This window comes from Engraulis encrasicolus, chromosome 23, assembly GCF_034702125.1.
Source record: "Engraulis encrasicolus isolate BLACKSEA-1 chromosome 23, IST_EnEncr_1.0, whole genome shotgun sequence".
Lineage (NCBI taxonomy): Eukaryota > Metazoa > Chordata > Actinopteri > Clupeiformes > Engraulidae > Engraulis > Engraulis encrasicolus.
In genome coordinates, this window is record NC_085879.1 from 9,403,797 (window position 1) to 9,430,564 (window position 26,768).

The window sequence follows — 26,768 nt, forward strand, 5'->3', positions numbered from 1 at the left end:
GCCTAAGCTGGATGCTGACTCGCTTCCCCGCCACCGACACTTTCCAGACGGCGACAATCAACACTCGACAGCAGGTTTCTCTCGATGTGATTATGGCATCACTGCCTTCATTTGACCAGTGCATCAAAAGTGCACTGTGTAATATGTGGCCAGAGTAGATATTGCAACGTTACTCATTGAAACTGCATGCTTATTGCTCAATTTAGTCTTTTCATGAATAGGCCTATTTACTAAATAACAAACCAATATTTACTAGTATGACCAAAGTACAGTAAGCTTTGCAGCTAAAAATGCCTATTTCTGGAAATTCAAAATGGCGGACCATAGAGAAGATCCCCCTTTTCATGTATGAAGAGTGTAAATTTCCCAATAAATAGGCTACTCAGAATTTGATGGTGGTAGTAAGTAGGCTACTTGTTAAAAAAAGGTAGGCCTAACACTTGTAAATGGGCAGAATAAATTCTGGAAGTGAACTACTAAAAATCTTACACAGTGCACCTTTAAGGGCTAACACACTGCTTCGCTGTTGGTCTGAGTGACCTACAGTTGTTGCCAGGTAGACCTGACTAAATGTGGCTGAACGGGCTAGAAATGGATGTGCGTAAATTCTGCACAGGCAAAACATGGGAATCAAGAGTCCTTCACAGGGCCTACAAAGTGCTAGATAAGCTAGCAATCAAAGAACCTAAAGAATGTCATGTTAGCTTTTGTCCTCCTGGGTGGGTAATCCAAACTTCCTCACCTCATGAAGGCAAAAAATAAGCCCGTGATTGAAATAAGTTTATCTGTTCCATCTCTGCAGTGCAGCCCACAGTAAATGTGTTTTCATTGTGAATCATCTCTAAGGGATCATTGTGCAAAACTGAGAACTGATAGGGCCTATCAGTGTCTTTTAATGGCTACTGAGAGTAGATAAAAGGATTGAAATATGTAGTGTTGTTTTTCATCTTCTTCGCAGAGTGCATGGTGTAGCAGCAAGTGTCTGGTAGCCATATGAAAAAGCAGAAGCATTTGCCTCGAGTGGATATCCAAGGTGATAATCTGAGAGATATCGTGTGAGACACTGTTTTAGTATCTAACACTTGTTTCACAATGCTCACTAATTGCTGTTTGACGAAGAGCAAGAGGTGGTTTGAGCGCGCGGGGCCTGGGGTTAAGAGCAGCGTTCCGTGCACGTGGGAGAGAAAGAGCGCGCCTCCTTGGCATTCCCCTCCTCGCATCTTTCTACCCCACCCGGCTGCCTTGTAAAATTCCACTCCGTGCCTTTTAATGATGTGCTGTTACCTTTGTGTCGTCTGAGGAAAACTAGCGTTTAAACATCATGATTTTGGAAGTTAAATTGGAGAAGTCAGGGCGGGTCCTGACTAAATTGCCCATTAGTTTGCGGCATTTGAAGTTCTAAACGCATGTGTGGAGGAGTAATTTCTGTGAAAATGGCACATCTTGTACCTGCTTTAAGCAACAAACATTGACAGCCTGGCATTTTAATGCCAATGTTAATAGGTCCCCGGGGTGCTTTAGCCTTCTTAAATCATACTATTAATATCAATATGCTCGATAAATGGTGAACGAAACTCAAGGACTGACTGACAGAAAGTTTAACGAGCTGAATGCATGGCACTGAGCCATCACACAACACTTGCATCGCTGCTTAAAAACTCACTCTTTCTGGCGAGGAGGACGTGTGGTTCGTTTACGCCGAGGACGTGGGTAATTAATTTCCTTCTAAACAGTGTAGTTCTTATTCAAACGAGACACATTCTTCATTAGCACACCTGTGCTTTGCTGCCTCATTAAAATCAGAAACCTGTAAATTTGTACATCCGCAGAATGTGGCTATGTTACCAAATATTGAATAAGGTAACACTGTGTTAATTAATGTTATAGCGGGAGAGGGGGATTGACATGGAGTAATTTGCATACCTTGCGCCAAAATACACACGGGGGAAGTGTCAGAAGAGAAGATGCGCTGTAGTTTGGGCCTTCCGTTTGTGTACATTAGGTTGCATGAAAATGGCTTGGAGGGTGAAATGTTTTTGTGTTTTTGCATGCCCACAGGTCTTTTTCACACCGTTATGTGTCTTCTCTTATAACAACCCAGCCAGCAGGAGCTATCGAAATCGAGCACACAAAACAGCCAATTATTTTCCCAATCAGGAAACATCAGATTGAGGATGAAAAAGCTCATCGCTCATTATCACGAACAGTTTATAAATTAACCACAATTTGTACTTGGCATAATGATTTTGGAAATTTAATAGTCTATATTTTAATTCGATAGCCTTTTTTTCCTAACTAAAATATGCTATAGCGGTTTTACGCACAACGCCTGAAGTAACAGGAGCTGCCCAAGAGAGCACTGCTGCAGTGCACTCCATGTTCCCATATGTGCAGGTTGGCATGTGCTTGCAAAGTAACCCGTTTATTTGCCTATTACACACATATAGCCAACCATTTTGCTCGTTCTGTATGATTTGTCTGACTTGTTTTTTCATCAATGGCATGATGGTGTAGGCTATTTTCGTTGATAAAAAAAAAAACACATAGGCCCACAATAATATTCTGCATGCATGTTAAAATGTAAAATTTGATCATCAAATTCAGGCATGTGACTACATCTGGTGCTTTCAAAATAGTGAGTGCCTATTTTGAAAATATGTTTAATGGTTCGTGCATGTGGGACGGGCCTTGGACATTAGAACACTTTTTTTCTGAGACGTTACAGGCTTCATGACTTGATATTTCAGGGAGAACACATTTTGAGACAGCAGACAGTCTATATGTCACGCTTGTTTACTATTGCGAGTTTTATGAGGTTACCCAACTCATCACTTCTCGTTTATGCCGATGCTATTTCAGGGCTGAAGTGAACCAGCCTATGTGCGCGCAGAAAAGAAAAATACTGGTGGCTACCAACATAAGCTGCATACAAGTAAAAACCATTCACGGGCATACGGGGTGTCAGTGTCTTAGCAGTTATGCCGGTCTGTTCGCATGAGATATTTAATTTGCGCAGATAAAACGATCATACGCTCACGTGAACACGTGGCCCCCGTTATCGTTCGTTAGAGTAATGATATGCCAGAAATAAACTCTCCTCACCCCCATGCTCATATAACCAAGCGGTTGTGAAATAATCAACACCTAATATACATGCAGCCTTCAGACAAGCAAAAAAAGAAAAAGAAAATTGCTGTCACCACAATTTGGTGTTTTATGTCAACAAAGTACCGCCATGCACCATAAACATTTGTCTGGTCGGCGAGAGGACACACTTAACCGCACTTCATGCACACACAACTTAAGTGTTGGCCTCAACCGAACCTTAATTACCAACGTCAAAAGTAAAGACATTAGACACGGCTGGCAGGGTGGCAGTTGTCAGGGGCCTGACCAACCAGTGTTGTTTGTGTGCCAGGCAGGTTGCCACACAGAAGCCGGGCCAGGCACGGGAGGCAGGTGCAGTGGCCCACGGCCTCCAAATTAGCAAGCCAATTTATGAGTCTAAACAGCAGAAGATGATGAAACACCAGGGATGGCGATAGCAAAGGCCTTCTTTTTTCTACCTTGATGTTGTTTTGGCACCAATATTGGCATGGACTACAGAATATGTAAGGTCACTCTGAGTATTTTAATTGAAACCCTCTATTAAGCCCCACCAGTTTATCAAATTTTGTTAAAGGAAGAGTCTCTTTTTGGGGGGGCACAAAGGGCTGGAACACAGCATGCTAGAGATGACATTTTGTGTGATGGTCACCTGATCCATAGCCAATATGTCATGTTTGAATAATGCACATAATCGTCAATATAGAGAATAGAAACTTAACTCAAATTGTGAACAGATCACGTGTTCTTCAGACTCAATTTGAGGTGAGGTGAGTTGAGTTGAACCATATAGGCCTAAGTATGTTTTCAGAAAGTGCAGCAAGCTTCTAAAACAGGACCAGACACTTTCGGCATGCCTTGACTCTAAAACAATTTGGCTTGAAGGATATGGAGTGTAGCCAGGCCGTGCCCTCCTAGTGACACAACAGCTTCAGCCTTCAAGTCTCAAAGAGATTTGAAAGTCGATGATAATCAGGTTAGGTTAAGTGGGCCTTCTGTACCGCTCTTTAGCCATAGGCCTACTTGATATAAGAGACAGTCCACTTCCAACCTGTAGGGCAAAAACATCATACCAACCTGAAGGGGCAAAAATATCATAGTGCTGCCCCCTTAATGCACGCCATTCCACCAGTGGAACGCTGTAGTAGTCACTGGAAAACCTTTTTTACCATAGATAGCACTACACCACTATGACAGTGCACAGAGCCTTTGGTAATACAACACGACTTGGTCATTGCCGTTCTGGTAACAGCTCAGTTATAGCCGGGGCCATGTCTTACTGGGTTAAAGGACCACTATGTAACTTGTTTGAGTTCAGTCAAATGCTGAAAAGACTGACTGGTTGGTGAATGAATAGCAGGCAACCACACTTGCAAAACCTGGTGTCCCGTGCCTGTCGATTGTGTCTCAAAAAGTCTCAAACATTACGAGATGACATCAATTTTTCACGACAGCATGATTTTTTTTAGGAAGACTGGGGGGAGCTCTCATGGGATACTGTTGAGACACGTTGTTGAGATACAGTACGTTAGAGAAATATTCAAACTTGCTTGGTACTTCTTTAAACATTGGTTACTAGGAGAAACAGACAACACTGTGTGCTCATACATCCCCTGATCATACCATGATTCATTTCCACTCGTGTCTTAACATGACACAAACAAAATGACGCTTACATCCTACATTGTTTTAATTCTATTGTTTCTGTCTTTTGTTTTTCGTGCTTCACTTGTAGGCCTACAGCCATTGAACAAAAATAAATATCTAAATGGATAAATGTGACAATAAGTGTGAAAATGTTCTCTAAAGCTTCTTTATGTAGACATACAACCCCATGCAAAATTCTAGGTCAGACCATCACAGATACATAAACTAAACACACTTGGACATGATTCAGTTGCGGTGATTAAGGCTGAAGTGTCACCATCACAAAACTTCCTCAGTCCAAAAACAGGAATATGATTAGTGGCTGACTTAATGGGACTCGTGCCCTTTAAATATTTCCACCAAAAGTGGAAGGAGAATGTCTTGGGGTGTGAAAAAAGGCACAAATAAATAAATAAATGCAATCTATTTTAGAGACAAGAACATATACCCATTTTATAAGCCAATCTGTTCCAAAGACTGTCTTTTTTTAACAGGAAACTTTGGCAAGAAACCATGCGAGTCAGGACCAGAGTTAAGGGAAACGCACCTAGAAGTTGTAATCCTAAGCATATGCAGCACAGTCTGTTGTGTTATTTCAGAAGACGTTAATCACTAGCAGTGGAGAAAAAAAAAGAAAAGAGGGAAAAATCTGAGAAAAAAATCAGTGGTTCTGCCTGTAAAGATTCTGGAAGACTTTGCAGTTAATAATTCATAAGCACCCGCTAATCTCACTGTAGGAGTCTAATTAACGCGTCATTAAAGGCATAATTCCGATAATTATAATTTCTCACTTTTTAAATGGGGGTGCCATGAAGCAGGGTGGAGGGAGGGAGAAGAAGGGGGAAGACAAGGAGGTGGTGGTGGTGGTGTGTCTGTGTGTGGGGGGGTGTCTGCTAGTTCAGCAACTAGAGCCTCGACTGGTGTATTAGCTCCAAGTAAAAAGAAGAAGAAGAAGGAAAGAAGGGAAAAAGGTAACATGTATAGATTAACTTATTTCCCACTGCAGATAATCAGTCGCTGACGCATTCAATTACAGAATATTTAAGATGGTTTGGGTGAAATGTTAAAATATTAATAGAACATGATGCTATTAGAAAGAAACAACCATGTTTACGTTTCCCTGTCTACTTAATCTGCATTACATAATAAAGTGATGTATGTCAGTTGACAAATCAAGACCTAGAACACTTTCATTGTTGTGCCTTGAATTACACATTACATCACGTTGATAGTGTGTGTGTGTGTGTGTGTGTGTGTGTGTGTGTGTGTGTGTGTGTGTGTGTGTGTGTGTGTGTGTGTGTGTGTGTGTTTGTAGTTGTGTGTTCTCATGTATCCCTGTCTGCATGGGAGTTGTTTGTGTCACTCTGCTTGAGTGAGTGAGTGAGACCAGATGAACACATCTGATGAAGTACCTACATACTATATACAGTATACTGAGCGCCCATGAATAATCATTGCCAATGTAAAGTTTAAATGCTTTATTTCGCTTGCCGTTCTAATTTTGTGGAACTTTTGGTGCCCCAAGACATTTGGTACCCTAGGTACTTGCTGCCTTTGTATGCCTATCACCGGCCCTGGCTGTCCCTTGGCTTACACATGCTGTGTTATGTCACAGGAAGGTGTGGTGCGCAGTGTGGCAGAGTGGCAGTGCGGCTGTGCAGTGTGGCTGACAGACCAACAGATGCTCCTGGCATGGCAACCGGCCAAATCAATTATTCCTCTCTCAGCACGAATTAGTCGCTGCTTCCACTGGCGGAGGTGTGAAAAGGTAAACAACATCCCACCATCCCAACGTCTCACCATCCAACCCACCAATCCCACCACCCCATCATCCCACCAGGGTTGGGTTGGGCACAAAAACACCTTCGGGCATTTTTGGTATATATTACCAGCCCCTCACACCACACCCCCTTCCCCACCTCCGCCATACAATAGTTATGATTGGCCAAATCCACTGTAGGCCTATATATTAAGGAATGCACCAAGACCCCTCTACATTTTGGGGTTATCTCTATGGGAAAAATTGAAACTAACAAATAAAAAAATAAATAATAAATTTAAAAAAACCAAAGGCATCGGGGCCCCTGAAGCCCGTTGGCCCACTGGGAAAATGTCCTGTATGCCAGATTACCAGTCCAGCCCTGCATCCCACCATGCTACCTACCAACAACCCCAGCCTGTCTCTTCCCCCCATAAGCATTCCCATGATGCACCATTGCAGCTGTGCTGATATGTTTTAAGGGTTCTGAGAGTGTAATGCGGCGCATCATCATCATTTCCTTGTAGTGTCGGATGTTTAAGTGGTGTAGTCTCGGCCACTTCTCACACCTCTCAGCCTAGCTGTTTTTTTCCATTCCATTTACTGACTTTAATATTGCTCTCTCTTTCTCTCAAAACACAACACAAATGTACCGCCTTGTCTTTCCTCCCCGTCACTATTACTCCCTTTCTTCTTCTTCTTCCTCTCCTCTCTCTCTCTCTCTCTCTCTCTCTCTCTTTCTCTCTCTCTCTCTCACTCTCTCACACTTGTTTCCGTCCTAATTGTACACCTTACCACTCTGCTATAATATTCCCCTGGGAAAGTAGCTTGTGTTATTGGGATGCTTTGTTCCCTCTCTAAGACATACTGTATGCACTCTGAAATATAAAGTGTATTAGGGCTGCACAATATGTCGAAAATGTATCAAAATCACGATATAAAGAGTGGCGATATGTGTATCTCGAAATTGACTTAATTATCACAAACATGTAAAACATTTCTGTGCCGTCCAATCACTTGCTGAATGTCAACAAATGTGCAATAAGCCCAACATGACCAAAGCCACACCCCCAACACAGACCGACAAATTAGTGACAAGAAAAACACTCGGCTATATTTATAAATACTATTGAAATATTGTTATCGAGGTATTGCATGCTGTTATCGAGTATCACATTTTTTTCTGATATCGTGCAGCCCTAAAGTGTATAAATGAATCTTTGAAGTTTTGCTTAATTCCATGGAGGGAGAAAACTGTGCTATTTGCTGTGCTATGCTGTGTCACATTAGTCTTTAGGTAAAGAACTATTTGACCCTTCTCTACATCAATGACATCTTTCCTCAATGACATCGTTATCAAATCCGGTGTTGGTATAATCCTCATAAAAGTAGGTGTGGCTGTGATACCTGTAAACAAGGCATTTCCAAAGAGTGTCATGTCTCAACAATTTTGAAAACACATTTCTACTGTAGCCAGGGTCAGTGACCTCTTTGCCTGGGCCCAGGACAAAGTCATCTAAAAGGCCAACCAACCTGGACGCGAGACAACTGATCCTTTTCTCTGCATGCGGATAACATTGAATGGTGGAATTCTGAATGTGTCTATGGCTGCGTTCATATGGTGAGGATCAAAACAGAAGAGGCAAAAAGTGGCATCTCGTCTTCAATTTTTATATGCCTTTTACACGAGGCCCATTGTAAATGACAAAATATTTTATCGGAAGTGGGTTTCGTTACACTGCAACCTCGCTGTCGGGACACAAAAATCTGGAGAAGGGTCGACATGGGTCGTCTTCAAAACTCCCTACTCTAGAAGGAGTCTTTAAGCCCTGTTGGGGTTGCCGGCCGTGTAAACTAAAGACTAAATATTTTGACGTTTTCTGTCGCAATAGTCCTCATATAAACGGCCCCTTAAAGTGTGGATTTAGTCAGATTTAACGGATAAGTGATTGCCACATAATTAAGTCTAATTCTACTTTTCAATGCATACAGTGCAAAAACTTGTTCTCTGTAAATTGTTTTGACTATGTGGTATGCCTACAGTATAGTGCAGCAGAAATATCCAGAATATGACCATATTAGTGACAAATGCCATGACAATAATTGCCTGCTAAGACTCTGAAAAGTGTGGCTCAAATATCCCACCTGGATTTTGTGCAATTAGATGAGACTAAATGTGGAGGGCGGACTTAGCGGCAGTTAAGATGAAGCATTCCCCCCTGCATAGCTATTAGCCTGTTCAGGGTGATTGACATCACATTGTGTTTGGGAATGCAGTGCGCAGTGTCAAATGACCAAATTAGTCTCATGTTTAGACGTTTAGATCAAACACGGCAGAGCTAAATGGTCTGATTTGGGAGGATGTTTATCCAGCATTTGTCACGGATTATACAACCAACATTCAGGACAGGTTAAGCAAGTCTTTCATTTCTGGCAATGAAATTAGCTCCCTTCGTCCTGGGGATAGAACATGTCTTACTGTACACTGTAAAAATAATGCATGGTTTGCAACTTACAACAGTTAGGCTATAGGCCTTTTCTACTAGCCCTGTTAGAACGGGGCTCCGCACTGCTGGGGCGTGGTTTCATATTCTTTTTGCATTTACTCCACCCATACACACCCATCATCAGCTCAAACAGGGGCGATTATAGAATCGCGACAGACGTGGTTCTAGGCGTGCTGTGTTAGAACAGTTCCGCGGAATCTAATGGGTAAGGTCCTTTAGACAGCCCGGACACTGACGCCGAATCGCATTTTTAATTCCCCTACACCTTCCCCTTGCCCCTTCGTCCCTTCAAACTGAGCAGTAAGGCATAGGGCTTGAAATGCAACCACTACGAATTGAGACATCCCCTCAACAATCATGGAATGACACCCATAGCATTCAAAAACCAGCATGTCTACGGTTAAGCCAACAATACTGCTTGTAATTACTTGTGCAACAATTTTAAAAAGGATAACCGTGTTAGGCGACCCTCGCAAAACCTTCATGACGTCCATGCATTGTGTTGACGTTAATAGCTGGGTTTTTTTCATGCGCTTTTCATGGAGAAAATGGCCATTAAACATTGGGACAATGTTAATCTTAGTACAATGGAATAATTATTACCACTTTAAAACCGTCATTTTTTCGTGAACGTTGAACTGAACGCAACACATTTTTTAATAAAGAACTTGAACGTGAATTAGTTCACATTATGTGTCATGAACGGCAGACAACGCTATAAATGAACGTTGGAATTTAATTTCCATTGAAAGCTGAGTGACATCTATTTTCTCTTTTGAAACGCAACAAGAGAAAGTTCTCCACTTCTGTACTCTCGCTGGTGCCGCTTGTATCATCAGTCTGAATAGGTGCGATCGACTTAGAATTTTGTCGATCGATGGACAGAAAACACGTGAGCGAGATGTTGTCACGATGTGGGTGTTATTAAAACAGCGCATTTAAAGTCGGCCAAAAATATGAACGAGACGATGAGCTCGCACCAGTTTGCTCTACTAACACACCACATGTGAGGAGTGGGGGGACAGGCAGTGAGGAGCTGAAGTGGGGACCTGCGCAAATGTGTAGAGATGGGAGACAAGACTCATATACACACGTGAGTGAGTTGTTGACCAACCAGTTCATGGGCGCGTGACCTCGGAGGCAGTCCGCAGACGAGCGTTGAAGGGGATAAGCAACTGCAGAGGTTGCAAGATCTGACTGCAGTCGCATTCATCCCGCGATAGCTTGACACCATGTGACATGTCACCTCGTTGATGCAACATCACCAAAATTTTGAAGTTTGACAGGTAATCTAACCGTCATGCAACTTTTTGAGCCAGAATGCATTGCTGTCTAAATGCGCATACAGCCGTTGCGGTATCTCGATCGCACTTAATTTCTTTGGACATAGTGCGCAATGCATTGTGGGCAACTTAGTGTCCGGCTGAGAATAGTTCAATAACACAGGGCTAGTTATTGCTGCTTACGCACGTCGTTACCCGTGATGAATTGCGGCGGAGAAAGAGAGGGAGGGAGAGCGAGAGCGAGAGACAGACTGACAAGCGCTGCATTTAAAGTGGAAGTGATGGCAGGAGACAGACACCGATTCTCCTTATGAACATTTAAACCACCTGCGCAGCAAAAACAAGTAAGGACATTCTCAAGATCCTTTTAAAAATTTGAAATGGCACATTCAGTTAAAACATCCATCCGGTGTGAATTCATGCACGCCCTCGAGGGTCATAAGTAAGGAAAGGGGGAGAAGACCCCTGCCAATACAGGAAGAACTTTGCCCAAACGTAAATGACACTGCCAGCAGCCTTCAAGAGGTCCGTGGTGGCCTTGGAGCAGGTAGATAAAGTGATTATATCGACTATTACATTGTGGAAGATGTACAACCCCTAAACAAAAACACTGTATCACACGTGTGTTATAAGTGTACATAACATAGGCCTAGCCTACTCAGTTTCCTTCAAAATATATAGGCCTATATATTTGTGCATTTGACTTTTGCCTTCATTAGGCCTACCTTCATTCAAGAGTTTTGCTCATGTAAAAGAATTCATACACAGATAGGCTATATAATATCATATAAAATTATATATAAATATTTCATATTATATATATAAATACATTATTTATTTATTTATTCTTTTTTTAAATGCTAGTAGATTTCATTGCACTAGGCTAGAACTGGTCTACCTTGTCTGTACTGCATGCTGCAAGTTTCATCACCTGGTAAGAAACCCACAATTGCAGTGTCATGAGCAAATGTTTCAAAGAATGTATGATTTCTAGCTCGTGGTGTGAAAACAGTATTTATTTGAATATCTCATGAAAAAAGTGAAAATGAACTGAACTTTGAAAGAATTAAAATTGTGAACTTTAAACTTGAACTGCTCACTATGAGCATTTATGAACTGAACTTGAACTAGTTCAGAAAAGTTGTGAACTGGCACATCACTGGCTGTTGTGGATGCCACTCATTTTTAAAAGCATTCGCAATGTCTTTGTGGAAATCTGTCGTAGCCCTCCATTTGGAATGTGGTGTGGGAAAATCTCTGTTTGGAGGGGTAGAAAGCCCTTCCCCTTATGCCTACTCCTCAGCCTTAAAGTGAATTGGGACACCACTACCCCTACCCGTGAACGCGCCAAACGAAGGGGAAGGGGGATGGCGTAGGGCTAAGGGGTGAAATGGGATTCAGCCTAACTGTTGTGAGTTTAAACCATGCTTTATTTTATTCTCTTGCATCAGAAACGGATGAAGGTCTTATATCACCCTGGGAGTAAATCAGTCTACAACTGTCACTGCTTTTTCACCCATGAAAGCTTGCAGTCTGACAAACCTTTATTTTACTTACAATGTATTAATTCTACCTCCTCTACCATTTGAATGTCTATATCACGCTATCTGATAAAGGGAGAAGGTGTAACTGTTTTCAAGTCAGACAGGCAGTTTTAGCAGCTGTGAGTAGGCTGGGTAGGAGGGTCCTCATGGATGTTCTCTTAACCAATACAGGCTAAATGTAAGACTCTGTGGAGTTCTGATTTCAGCAGAGACTGACTTTGTTAAGTTAATTATGCGCACTGCAATTTTTCAGACTCTCAACTAAAAAAATGAGTTGATGTTGGTACTTTTCCATTAGGCCTGGAATAAGGTTTTATGGGGTAAGATTTCAATTAGAAGTGACCGTATAAGTAAAAATCTGTACATACTGATCTTGGCCGACATTACATGATGATACATTGATGACATATTTTTACCTCCACCAAGGATGTTGTGTTTCCGGTCGCGTTGATTCGTTTGTCTGTCTGTCTGTCTGTTTGTCAGCAGGATAGCTCAAAAACTTGAGAACGGATTTGCCTGAAACTTTGTGGAGTTCTTGGAAATTACCAATGGAACAAGATATTAAATGTTGGTGGTGATCCGGATCACGAACCTTTAAAAAGATTCTTCACTCATTGGTAGCGTACCAATCTAGACGCCCCTAGTGACCGCAAATTGAATTGCGGGAGAGGGCAAATGTTGACATTCCAGTTTCTAACTCTATAAAAAGAATGCAGACTTAAAGACTTAAGACTTAAAATAGAAATTGGGTGTAACATAGTGAAATGTTCTAACAAACAGCTTCCTTTGCGGAGGTCTGCACTGTCAGAGTACATTTCTAGTTGACCATATAATCCCATCTGTGAATTCGTATTAATAATTTATTACAGCGTATTTGTAACTCTTGATGTCGCAACTTTTCCATTCGTATTCTTATTGATTGTTAACACCTCATATTATTTTATGTGCCACTGCACTGATCTGAGTTTGAAAATATTAATTGTAGGCTCAACTACTGTCAAATCCCCACAGATTTCTATTTCTATTTTTCTATGCATACAGACACTTCTGATTAAAACCTTACTCCATAGTTTGCAGTTCGTGTTCCAAAAGTGTACAATATTGCAAATGTATCTTTTGTCACATTGTACCTACACATTTACATCCATTATATAGGCTCATGCATGTGCATACACTCACCACTCCAAAAGTGTACAAAATTGCAAATGTAGTTGTTTGTTTTTGTCATTTGTCAGATTGTACCTACACATTTACATCTCATATGCTCATGCATGCACATAAGACACTCACGGCTCATTCATGCATTATTCTGTATTTGCTTGGCATGGTGTCACAACTGTTGTAGGCCTATGTTTTGTTTTTGCACATACTCCCACAATCATGGTGGGGCTTTGAACATATTATAGCCATGTTGAGAGAAATGGTGGCTTTGTTGGAAGGACTAATGAAACGCTCATTCACTCCCCCCCTGAAAAGCTGTGACTTGTCATGTGGACATGGATCTGATTGAGGTGGCAAAGCACAAAGCCAGCCTATTGTTCTCCAAACCTTCACACCTGGCATTGCTCAAGAGGTGAGAGCGCTGGCACCTCAGGTGTGCACAAGATGTCACTTGGAGTGTGTGCATACGTGCGTGTGCGAATTTGTGCGCTTGCGTGTGTGTGTGTGTGTGTGTGTGTGTGTGTGTGTGTGTGTGTGTGTGTGTGTGTGTGTGTGTGTGTGTGTGTGTGTGTGTGTGTGTGTGTGTGTGCGTGTGTTTGTACGTGCGCTCATGCAAAAGTGTGTCAATGCGCTTGTCACCTTACCTTATTACCCGAACAACAAGTGTGGAGAAACAAGTGTTTTCTAGCGTGCCAAAAAAAGACAAACAAAAACAACAACAAAATAGCAAAAACAACAAAAGCTGCATAGAAATCACAAAGCATCATTACACCGCTCATTATGATGTGGTAATGAAGTCAACAATCTCATAATTAACAAACACAAAAAAGTGACACTGTGAACTGTGATTTATTATTTTATTTCGCTTTTTACAAGGTCACAATTTCACCCTCTCGAACGTTCCCCATGTACTCGTCCACCCACACACAAAGCGCATGAAGCCTCTGAAATATTGTGAAAAAGTAGCCATGTCCTGACACATTTGGTCTGCTGGACTCTGGGATAGTGGAGGTGGTCTGAGGTGCTGGATGTAAGGGCTGAGTCTCTGCGCTATCACCCTGAGAGCCCCAGCGGTACCCCAGGTGCCTCCTGAGGTATCCTAGCCTAGGAAGGAGCTTGCTGAACGGGTTAGTGGCTGGTGGTGATGGTGGTGGAGTGGAGGTCTGAGTGGAGATGCTAGCGTAGCAGTGGCTAGCAGCGACGGGCCAGCTATCCTCACTTGCATCCTTGGGACTGTCAGCTTCTTTCCCATCCATGGTCTTCACAGCGCTGTTGACTTCTTTTTCGTCCTTTTTAGACATAGAGTTGCCATCTTGTTTTGCATTGTTTTCAGCAGCAAGGCTGCCTTCCTGCTTCATATCCTTTATAAGCAACAGCTCGCAATTTTCCGTTTTGTCCTCTAAATCCACAAGCCCGCTGTCTTCCTCTACACTCTCATTACCCACAGGACTGTCAACTTCATTTGCATCGTTTGTAGCCACAGGTGCATCATCCTTTACATTAATTTGGGTGGCACTGTCTCCTGCTTTGTCATCCTTTTTTATGTTGCCTGCGGCCTCCTCAAACTGTGGTTCCGCTGGTGTGTCGTTGAAACCGCTGCGGTCAGATAAAGCTGCCTCATCCAGCTCAGGGGCTTCTGGGAGAAAAAAAGGAAGACATGTATTATACAGTATTGTGGTTAACAAAAAAGCTGTCCTTTTCATACGTTAAGTCTCTCAAACATAACTGCTACACAGATATTCAAAGGCATTACAACAAATAGCACAAAAGCCCTCGTCTAAGTAGACTATTTAATGTTCTATTCTCTTCTTCAAAAGAACCGTTTTTTTCACTCTAAGAGTCTAGCTGTTACTCAGTGACGTGAGTACGCACATGGTCCCTTATTAAGGATTGGACTGGTTCACACAGTAGTTGGCCCACGGCAAACTTGCAAATGATCTCCAATTCATGAGAGATTTTACCCTAAGGCAGAGCAAATATTCACACTACCAGTGTTAAGTGTGAGAGCTAGCGCAAGGGACTGTGAATTCCCTCGAGTCAAAATGATCTCTGTCAAGGGCCTTGCCTAATCCTAGACTGGCATCAAGAAAGAGTTTGCATTTTTCTTAAATGCTTAAAGAATGTCTGTAATGTTTCAGCCTTGACAGTTAGTGGGATTCAGAGATCATTACAAATTCAGTGTCGTGGATCAGTCATAATCATATACCCAGCCGTGACATTAAAATAGGTCATCTTCAGACAAGGTTGAGTGCAATGGATGTAGATGAGTGTCTCTATAAGTAGGCATGCTCATGTATTTGTGGTAAAATAACACGTTTCTAAGGTGGTTTACCAGCATGTCTTCCATGTCTGCGAATTAAAATGGTTTATAAGGTCCGTCTGCACACTTCCAAATAACCTCCAAAAACACTGTTTTAATTTAATAAAGTGTATTTTTGGAGCTTATTTGGCTATGTGTAGGCCTACCTAACTGTCTGAGACCATTGTCTGGCACTTGCAGCAAGTGACTTTGGATGTGCTACTCAAAATGACGGTGAACTAAAACAGGACATGGGTGCTATTTATTAGCACATGGCTGATATGTAAACTATGTGTTTGGATCAGTGTTTCTAGAAGGTAAATACTGCTATGATAACCTATTTCTTCATGGTAATATAGGAACTTGGAAGGATGGTCTGTGTCTGCGAGATCAAATGTATCATCAGTCTCGTTGACATTATGTTTTTAATTCCGAATTAATAGTTCCGAATTAAATAGTTCTGTGGAGTTTACATGACACTTTTATTTAATTCCAAATTGTGAAGTGTTTACCTCATGTTTTCAAAGTGGAATTAAGTTTTATACAGAATTACATTGAGTTAATTCGGAATTAAATGTGCCATATAACCGTGGCCACTGAGGTAGTAATACTTAAACTGAATGTGTAGCAGAGTCTAGACTAGAGGGTAGTTGTGAAGTAAATAGGTAAGTTGGGAAGATGGTATACCACCATGTCCTCTGCTGCTGCCGCTGCTGCTGACGCACTGCGAGCTGCTGGCTACTGGCTCGTGGGTGTCCACGCACACAGATGGCCACGGTGGGGCAGTTCTGTCCAGTTCTGGAACTACAGCGCAAGATGGCTGGATTGGCTCACACTTCGCCGTCTGCACAGCACAGCAGAGAGAGAGGGGGGGTTGCCACATGAGCAACCAGAGAAAGAAAGAGAGAGAGAGAGAGAGAGAGAGAGAGAGAGAGAGAGAGAGAGAGAGAGAGAGAGAAAGAAAGAAAGAAAGAAAGAAAGAAAGAAAGAAAGAAGGAAAGAAAGCGGGGACACCACATGAGCAACCAAAGAGGAGCACCAAGCTGTTAACTAGGCAGCGAAATTCAACTGTACTGACAAACTGTGGCTCACCATCTTCACTGATCTATCGCTGAAGGATGTAAATAAATCAAATAAACAAAACTGGAGTTGTTGATGATTATCTCTAATGAATCTTACGTGGTTGAGGAATTCATTGCATTCCAAACAACAAGTAGTCAACATGTCAACATGCTGATATAGTTTTCCATTAAAGCTTCTCCTCCTTTCCTTTCTTGTGTTTTATTTCTGGAATAAGTGGAGTTTAGAGTTTAGAAAATCACATCATCCAGTAGCCCCACAGTGCACACCGTTTCACCAGGGGAACTCTGTAACAGTCATTGAAAAGTCAACTAAAATTGATGCCATTCCACCAGGGGAACACTATAATAGTCATTGAAAAGTCAACTAAAATTGACGCCATTCCCCTAGTGGAACACGGTAAAGGCCTCCGCACATCGGCTTCAACAAAGTGCGGAGCACTGCTCTGCCAAAGTTCGATTCCATTGTTTTTAATACAACTCCGCACACCGGCACTGATGTCAGTGGACATCCGCGAATGTCGGCTGGCAATTAGGGGTGAGTTCTATTTTGTCTGAGCCACCCATTGACTATCCATGCTCTACTGTGGTGAAATTGTGTGCGGGGTATTGTTGTAAGTGAAAGTGCTCTGCAGTGCTGTCGGAGCCGATGGGCGGAGGCCCTAATAGTCATTGAAAAGTCAACTAAAATTGTTTTACACTACTATGACAACACAGGGCCTTTATTAATGCACTACTACTTCATCATTGCCATTCTGGTAACAGCAAATTTACTGTATGACGCTGTATACTGGTTAAAAGCTCATGACCCACTAACAGCTCACATAGCTTCCTCTAGATTTACGTAATTTCTTTTTCTCCCCTTTTCCGTCTCTCCTCTCTATTGTCTTTCTGGAAGGAGTGGAGGAGCAGTGATCTGGGTAGCAGACGATGCTCTGAGCATGACATTTCACACTAAGCTGCTCATATAGTTTTCATATATATTTTCCTTTTTCTTACTTTCTCTCTTTTTATTCTGGAAAGAGTTTAGGATCAGTGACCTGGGTAGCAGACGATGCAATGAGCTCTGTGCATGACATTTCACCCATTAAGCTGCTCATATATCTGCTCATATATTTCATATATATTTTCCTTTTTCTTGCTTTCTTTTTTTTCTTCTGGAAGGAGTTTAGGAGCAGTGACCTGGACAGCAGTGAGCTCTGCGCCTCCCCAGCCGCCGTCTCTGGCGGGACAGATGGAGGGGCTCTGGCTCTGGCTCTGGCTCTGGCTGGGTGCTGTAGTGATGGCTGTGGTGGTGGTGGTGGTGGTGTGGGAGTGGAGGCTTTCCAGGCGCAAACACACTTCCATCTCCCCCCTGTCCTTCGCTTTCTTCTTGGGCTTGGACTCCAGCGTCAGCCACCTATAGTACAAAAACAACTCACTTCATTTCAGATCTTTCTGTGGACGTACAAGTGAGCATGCAGCCTATGTATACCAATATCTACCCACTTATACTAAGTAAACAAAATAATCTTATTTCCCACAAGAAATGCTGTATCTATTATACTATTGTTTATATGGGTTTATAAACACACATTTAAAGCCCTTTTGCACAGATCTTATAACCTTACTGTCACCAAAATTGCAATGACCAAGGTTTTCCTTTTCAGACATGTAAAAGTTTTATCTTTGACCTGACAGATTTCGAGAGTTTAACTTCCGTCATCATCAGAGGGTCACATGGATGTTGAAGAAGATTGAAGTTTCATCGTCGAAACATGTCAAGTAAAAGACGAAACTTTTACATGTCTAATCTCAACATCTGATGTCAACAACTGATTTAACAATTAAACATTATGAACGTCATACATATATGTAATGACCAAGTTTTAAACTGTTACATAAGGCTGTCCGTAATGTCATAGCAATGTTGGTAAAATGTAGTTGAGTCTTTTAAGCAATAAGTGAATGGGCCCGCCGGCGGCCCGCCCATCTGGATAAAGTGGCTAAAAGTTACACTTAAGAATACTAAAAGTCTTTACAGTATCTGTCATCATCTGTCATCGTTTACAACCCTGCATAACATACCCGCTGTAAATGCTATCAATTCTCATGCCGTGTCCAGACCAAGAGCGAACTACGCTGCCTGGTAGCGTGGGTAGCAGAAGAAGTTTCGCCTTGAATTCGCTGTATTCGCTCCAGACGCAGCATTGACATGTTTGATTCAGCTAATCACATAACGGCTCTGGCTTGACAGCCTGGGATATTCGGAGATATGAACGCTCCGATTGGTTTTCGCCGAACAGCGTCAGAGCGAATTCGCCTGCGATTAGATTTAGTTTACTCGTCAAAATTCGCTCTGGTCGCGCAAGAAGCTTCGCTCCTGGCGAATTCGCTTTGGTAGCGCAGGTCGCGTGCCCTCCATAGAGCTATAATGACTTCCGTCGCTTCATTCGCTCCGTTCGCTCTTGGTCTGTACACGGCATTAAGCTTTTAGAAGCTCTTCTTTATGTACTCAGACTTATGAACATTGGATTTGTAGAAATTGACAGGGAATTCCAGAGCACTGGTTTAATTTGCTCAGTTGGCTGGTTGTAATATTGTTCAGTACAAATGAAAATTTATGCTCATGTCTCTCTATTTTGAGTTGAAGCATGACAACTATCAGGATTACTATCAGGGCATGTACACAAATGTGGCGGTCCCATGTTTTGCATCACCACAAGGAAAAAAACAAACAAGTCATGTTTGTTAAATGACAACATCAAAATGTCAACCACACACGTACGTATGCACACATACACAAACACATTGACACATACACACACACATACACACAGCCCCGCCGACAGGGGGGGACTAAAGGGCTTTTTGTCCCGGGCCCTGGGAATTCTGGAATAGAGGGATAACTGGGCCCCCATGACGTTGGGCTCAATTATGATACGTTCACTTCAAAATGTGTTGTTTTTTAGGGTAGAAAAGTGCTTTATTTGCATTCAAACAATTACTTATAGATGTTTGTCTTCATTGCCCTTGAAAAAACGGCCAATAACCCCCTATCACCCCTATTCCAAAATGGTTTGGTCTTTCTAGAAAAAAAGACGACAGCATTCGATAAGTGGTCAGTGTGCGCGAGCCAGTTAGTAAACATGCACAAGTCAGGAGCGTAGAAAAAGAAGGAAAATCGAAAAAGAAAGGAAGAAGCCAAAAGGCTGAGGGGTTATCTGGCTAAATATTTCAGGAAAGACTGGAATGATGTAGCGGGCACCAGTAAAAGCAGCTGTGCAGCAGATCCAGGTAAGACACGGCAAACTTTTTCCAGCCCCGTCGTCAAGTAGCCTAACATTGGCACAGGAGGCCGTGAGCAAGTCACACCCCAGGTAGCAAAGTTTATCTGGCCCATTGTTGGCCCGATCCTTTTTTCACGAGTGAAAACAGTCGGTCCGATTCTGGCTTTGTCCGCGGCCCAATAATGGTCCTATTACCGTATGCCGACAGTGTCGGCTCAGTGTTGGCTCAGTTACTGCATGAGACTGACCGTTATTTTCTGTGTCGGCTGAGTGTTGGCTCGGTTACTGCATGAAGTGACAGTTATTTTCAGTGTTCTATGAAGTGTTGGCTGAGTCACGGTAACCAGTGTTCCAGCCGAGCCGACACTCAGCCGACAGTGCCGACATTCCGCCAAGATCTGGCCGACTGTTCTTAACGGTTCTTGCTACCTGGGACGGGATTCAGTATCAGAGAGACAGGGGGTATCGAATAATTTGATTACCATAACGGCTTAATTACAATGTGTTTCATGCGCCTATGTAATTGAATCTATGAATATGCGCATTACTCTGTTTCAGGCAGGCACGCGCACGCCAATCAGGCTGAATTGATTTGAGAATCATCCCCGGTCAGCTGAATTACAGCCAGTGTAACTCGACTCTGGTTTAAATTCATTTGGTTTAACATAAGCCAGTGGCATGTCAACGTGTGAAATTGACATTTAGATAGCCTAGAATTGAATGTAACGAATGGGTTATAACGGTGTCGTTTTGGGGTAACCTGTAACTTTCGTTTCTGATTGCGGTGAACTTGACACTTAGGTGGTGGGCCCAGTCTCATATCTTGTCAGTTCGTTGGTGTTAACGAGTGGCAACTTTATTTTTGCTTATATAACCCCCTGACAACCCATTAATCAATATTTTGGCTGTTGCCATCCTCAAAACTTGCACATTGATTTATAAAAATGACAAAAAAACTAGCCGACCGAGTGACGTCACGTCAATGCAAAGTCAACGAGGCAGAATACAGCTAGCGCGTGCATGCTACCCGGAACCGTCAGATTTCATGGCAAAAAGTTACAAGTTGGGGGGTACGTGGGCTCACTTGTTGTGTACATGCAAAAAAATATATTTTTCTCAAACTTTCAGAAGTGCTCTTTTTCGCTGTTAGTGTTCGACTGTCTGACCATACTTGGGCAACGAGAGAAAAATGTTAAAAAGAGGACAGGTCTGTTCCCTCAAAGCAATAGAGCAATGAGGTGACGGGGGTAGATCAATTCGCCAAAAAACTACGTGTCAGTAAAGAAATGCAAGCTGTGTTATTTTTTCCAGTAACAGGAAAATGGTCAGGAATTAAATGCCTACGTTGTTTCAATGATTAGGTGAATTATCTGCCCATGAAAAAAGCCCGATATGCGGATAAATATTCCCTTTTCAACTTTGAGGGGCGGAGACTTCCCATTGACTGTGCATTATGTGACGTCACCCCCAGCCTTTTTTATTTTCGTTATTTTTTAATATAAACGTGCAACTTTTCAGCGTGGCAACAGCCAGAATATTGCTTTACATATTGTCAGGAGGTCATATTACAAAAATCAAGTTGCCACTCGAGAGTGAGAACGAAACTCGTTTTCTAAAGGAGCTACGAAATCTAGCCCAGATGAATGTGCTCCGCCTTGTTCCCCTCTCTGGAAGTTCAGCGGACATACACGCGTCCTTGACATAATTCCCCTTGGTCAAGTGAAAATGGTCGATGTGATGAAAAATGTGCTATTCATAAGCTAAAGTAATAGGCTACAATAGCGTGGATTTTATTGTGATAGGATTTTGAAAACCATAAATTCACTCAGTCCATATCCGTAAGGTTGTAAATAAGTTTTTGTTTATCCGTTATAAATGGGCTTGTCATCCCGACGTGGTGTGTTGTGGAGCTGCACAAGGGAATTACGTGGTTGTGGTTGGGCGTTTGACTATTTTGTGTAAGGACCGTCAGGGATGAGGGGGTGGGGGGGCTTTTTTGGTGTTGGGAGGGGGGGCCCATTGAGAAAAAATTGTCCCGGGCCCAGCCAAACCTGTCAGCGGCCCTGCATACACACACATACACACACATGCACGAACACATACAAACACACACAGACACAAACACATACCAACACAAACACACAGACACACAGACAGACAGACAGACAGACAGACAGACAGACAGACAGACACACACACACACACACACACACACACAAACGTACACACGCTGACTAATGAGGTGATCTATCTTTGTGATTAACTAGTTTGGCTCCATTTAGGAGGAATATTAGCCTGGTACGGCCTGCTGTAGAGCAAACACACAACAGCCCAGACGATAATGAGACAGAGCGAGAGAGAGAGAGAGAGAGAGAGAGAGAGAGAGAGAGAGAGAGAGAGAGAGATGAGATGAGTATGAAGATGTGCATCTGTCTCGTGGGTATATTTTCAGCTGTTGATATTCATGTCGGAATGTGTGGGAGTTGTTTGGCACCTATCAGCTGTACAGATGAGTGTGTGTGTGTGTGTGTGTGTGTGTGTGTGTGTGTGTGTGTGTGTGTGTGTGTGTGTGTGTGTGTGTGTGTGTGTGTGTGTGTGCTGATATAATTAGCAAAGTCAACAGGCAGTGTGGCTGAGCAGGTCGTGAGGGTGTACACACTAATGAGCGTGTTTGGCTTTGTTCAGCTAGACAGGCAGATGACAGCAAGGGAACTGAGGTGTTTACAATATACACAATAAAAAATCACAGTGTTAATTCAAAACGTAGGGAGTTCAATTTAACATTTAACTGATTTATCTAAAATGTACAAGGTTTACTGTGAACAAAAACGTCCAGTGTACAGATGACAGCAGATGACAGCAAGGGGACTGCGGTGTTTACATAGAAGCACACTGTAAAATTTGCAGCGTTAATTCAACACGCAGGGAGTTGGATTTAACACCCATGGTATTGCTACTACTCTCTAAAGTAGTACATTAACTCTGCAAAATTTAGTGTGAACAAACTCTCCAGTTGTACAAACCCCAACTCCGATGAAGTTGGGACGTTTGGTAAACAGTGAATAAAATCAAAATGCTATCATTTTCAAAACATTCAATCTATTCATTGGATGGAGAATAGTGAAAAGACAACATATTAAGTGTTAAAACCGAGAAAAAATATTGTTTTGGGGGACATATGTACTCATTTCTAATTTGATAAATCCAACACGTCTCAAAAGAGTTGGGACGGGGATCAGTGAAATTTTGTAAACATCCAAATAAGATAAAACAACAAAGAAGAACATTTCAAAATGAATTGTACTGACGGACAATATAGGTGTCCAGGTATAAGATCATCACAGAGAGGCTGAGTCACTCAGAATTAAAGATGCAAAGGGAATAATTACCATAGTTATTACATAAATTTTTGAATTCCCTTTGATTTACCACGATTGAGTGTATATAAGACATATTTTTGTTAATAAAATCATTGTATAGGTTCATGACATCATGAAATATATATTGGCTGTAGTCTCACTCTAATTCCTGGAGTGCTAGAGCTATTGAAAATTGACCATATTAAGAATGCTTAATGCATGAAAATGACACAGGGGTTTAACATTCTCCTAAGCACCTGAGCTCACTTGAAATAGACCCAGAAGACATGGGAAACTGTCCTTTGCTTACAGAAGTCAGCAGAAGTTGTAGAAGTCCATTCTTTTTTACAATAATAGAGCATTGCACATCCTGTGCTACAGTGAAAATGGACCATCCAACTTGTGTTAGTGCTAGCTTCAAAAGTCAGCCTCCATGATGGAATGCGGATGCAGTAGTGCATTGGTTAAGATGTTCTCACTCATCTGTAGAGTTAAATACAGTGCTGAATGGTATAAATGGGTTTAAACAGCATGAAAAGCCACTCATGCATTATATTTTGAAGGGAGATCTTCGATTACTGCCACATAGTAAGGTCAAATTGCATTCTCTACTATGTTTTAACAGTTTGGCTCCATCATAAGGACCAGCATGTGATAAAATGGTGGGTTTTTGGTCAAGACCTGTCACACTGTAAGCACTACAGAAAGGAAAACATTGCAAAACATGCCAAGGAATACACCCACCATTTAAGCTGGTGAAATCATGTCCAAGATAGGAATTAACACTGTTTTTTATATAAAATCATCTCATCGGTTAATGTATTTAACTGTTAAGTGTTGTCTTTTGTTTTGTTTTTAGTCTTCCTCGACATTTGCTGCCATTTATTGTCCCCGTCCCAACTCTTTTGAGACGTGTTGGATTTCTCAAATTAGAAATGAGTACATATGTCCCCCAAAACAATATTTTTTCTCGGTTTTAACACTTAATATGTTGTCTTTTCACTATTCTCCATCTAATGAATAGATTGAGTGTTTTGAAAATGATAGCATTTTGATTTTATTCACTGTTTACCAAACGTCCCAACTTCATCGGAGTTGGGGTTAGTACATTAAGTTGAAAGATGGCAGCCAGGGGGTTGCAGTGTTCACAAAGGTAAACACAATTTACAAAGGTAAAATTTGTAGTGTTGATTCAACTTAAAGCTTGCAACCAACTAGAAAAGCATTTAACTTAACTCCACTCTGTGTTGAATAAACACTTTCACATTTACTGTTTAAACAGACATGTAGTAATAGCAAAGGGGTTGTGTTTTTTTACAAAGGTATACACGTAAAATTTGCATTGTTAATAAAGATGACACTATTTCGCTCTGTCTGACAGTTTTGCACACAGAAAAAAATAATCTGAATCTGGCCTTGACACCTCTGGGCAGGGCCCGCCCCCTCATCCAATACATTAAATGTAATGAACAACCAATTTTGGACCCCCTCTCTCCATTGGTTTGGAGCACTTGACCCCCGCTTACCTGCCTCTGGGTAGGAACTAACTACTCACTCACTTTCTGTAGACAAGCTGATGATCCTGACACACATCAACCACAGGAACCTAATAGAATAGAACCACAGATGCTTTACTGATTCAAATTTACTGATGTCCAGCAGGTACAGTATATATTGAACACACATTGCAGATATCAGGGTCACATATCACACACTCATCAGGTCCAACCCAGCAGCATATTACATATAACAAACATTGTACATTACAGATCCACTATTATATTTGTAAGTCTTCAATTGTAAGTCACTTTGGTTAATAAGCGTCTGCCAAATGCAATGTAATGTAATGTAATTTACACACCTCGGCTCGACCTAGGAACCTGTCAGGCAGCAGAGGCCGTGTCTGCTTATGCATGACCGTGATGGTCACCGCCAGGGCATTGTCCCTCTGCTGGGGCAGGGCGAAGGTCATGGTGCTGTTCCAGGCGGGGCAGAGGCTGTTGGGTACCGGCTGGGTGGTGAAGCTCTGGCAGCCCAGCCGGACCTGGATGTAAGGGTTGCTCCCGTTGCCTTGGTGGTTCTTGGCCCGCAGCCGGCGGGCCTGGAGGATGGTGACAGTGAGGTGCGAGGTCGGCCATCCACCGCCACCCCTTCCCCCACCATCTTGGACTGACATGCTGCTGGGACAGAGGACATACACAGTAGAAAATGGGGTGTCACTAGCCTAGAAATCTAGATGCCCCTAGTGGCAGCAAGCTCGCTAGGCTAGGGTGTCACTCTTAAAGCGCATTCAGGCCGACTGAGAACCGTCCTGGTGCCCGTTCTCGACCCTAATCACAAACTGGCTGTCGTGTTTACGCCACAGATTTTAGCGTTCGCGAACCGTAAAGTTGGTTCGCAATGCGAACCGCAAAATACTTGTTTTTTCTCTGCAAACAATGACGATGGCGTGGCCGTCAGCAGATTCTTTTGAGTAACACAGTCATTTTCTCAGTTATTTTGGATATAGCGGGAAGTATGCTAATTGGTCTATAGTTACTAGTTATTGTTGGGTCACCAGATTTGAGGATTGGAGTTATAACTGCACTTTTCAAACTGTCTGGGAATACCAGCTGGGTGAAAGAGTCATTGACAATGGTTGTGAGCGGTGAAAGGAGGGATTGCTTATGGGTTTTAATAAATAGTGTATCCATGCCATGTGCGTCTTTAGCTCTGGAGCTTTTTAGCCCACAGATGACCTTGTCAACCTGCGCCTGAGACACCGTCTGTATGTTAAAAACTGGCGCTGTGGTGCTGATGAGTGTGTGACTTAATTTCATAATTTCAGTGTCAGTGCTTTGTGTTAACTGTGTTACTGAATTAATAAAATATGTATTGAGTGCTGTTGCAATATCCTTAGGGCCCTATATTATAGTGTTATCTATCTGCAACTCTTTAATATCTCTATGTGTGTTGCTGTTGTTTGTAAGTTTTTTTTATATTTGTCCATATTTCTTTGGCATTTCCCCTAGCGTTGCTAATTACATTGATGAAGAATATTGCTTTCGCTGTTCTAAGAGCCTTCACCACTTTGTTTCTTAGTGACACAAAAATCTGTCTGTCAAGAACAGTTTTTGTTTTAAGAGATATCTTAAGTGTCTGGTCTCTCTGTTTCATTAAGATCCATGCTTTCGTCAAGCCATGGTAGGTGTTTTTTTGGGGGGGGGCTTTTGTTTAATCTTTTTCAAGAATTGCTCCATACTATCCTTGATTATCTTAATATAATCTTCACAGTTTTTGTTTGCATCACTATTTACTAAGTGATCACCCCAGTTTATTTCATTTAAAGCTTGTTTTAGGTTCTCGGTCTCGTTTTTCGGTACTCTTAAATTTGTTTGAATGGGTTGGCGTAGCAGTCCGTTTTTAGACAACTTCCATGAGAACAGAACCAGGTTGTGGTCTGACAAACCTGTAAGCAAACTGTACGTTTTATGAATCCTATCACATTTGTTACTAGACTTGTAACAACCATGTCTTAATCCGTTACTTAAGGTTCTCAGTAATGTCATATCAGTGTTGTTATGATGTAGTTGAGTCAATTCAGCAAAGAGAGAACAGGCTCGCCAGTGGGCCCATCGGCACAGAGTGGCTACTGGCACAGACTTCTTAAACCAATTGGATAACCCTTCACAGCTCACCTCAAAACTGCAGTTTCATGCTTTATCCAAAGATTTTACATCATTCTCCTGTTCTTCCATTGTCCCTGCTTTATCTTGC

The 26,768-nt window shown here is 42.1% G+C and overlaps 1 protein-coding gene and 1 long non-coding RNA gene across 7 annotated transcripts; one reads left to right on the top strand and one right to left on the bottom strand.

Moving 5' to 3' along the window:
* LOC134439600 (uncharacterized) lies at positions 1 to 17,645 on the top strand. 2 transcript variants are annotated; one of them, XR_010032789.1, is made up of 4 exons: positions 1 to 86; positions 959 to 1,033; positions 6,368 to 6,520; positions 17,549 to 17,645. It is a non-coding gene; the product is annotated as an uncharacterized LOC134439600 (long non-coding RNA). The 2 variants fall into 2 exon arrangements; XR_010032790.1 differs by having other exon boundaries at positions 1 to 74.
* LOC134439598 (uncharacterized) lies at positions 13,852 to 26,768 on the bottom strand. 5 transcript variants are annotated; one of them, XM_063189504.1, is made up of 6 exons: positions 26,690 to 26,768; positions 24,874 to 25,189; positions 24,572 to 24,618; positions 17,567 to 17,783; positions 15,996 to 16,149; positions 13,852 to 14,639 (listed from the first exon to the last, which is right to left on the bottom strand). In XM_063189504.1, the coding sequence occupies exons 2-6, from the start codon at positions 25,186 to 25,188 to the stop codon at positions 13,876 to 13,878; spliced, it is 1,497 nt and encodes a 498-aa protein (XP_063045574.1). In that variant the 5' UTR covers position 25,189; positions 26,690 to 26,768; the 3' UTR covers positions 13,852 to 13,875. The 5 variants fall into 5 exon arrangements, with proteins under 5 accessions (XP_063045574.1, XP_063045572.1, XP_063045573.1 ...); XM_063189502.1 differs by having other exon boundaries at positions 13,852 to 14,642; XM_063189503.1 differs by having other exon boundaries at positions 15,993 to 16,149.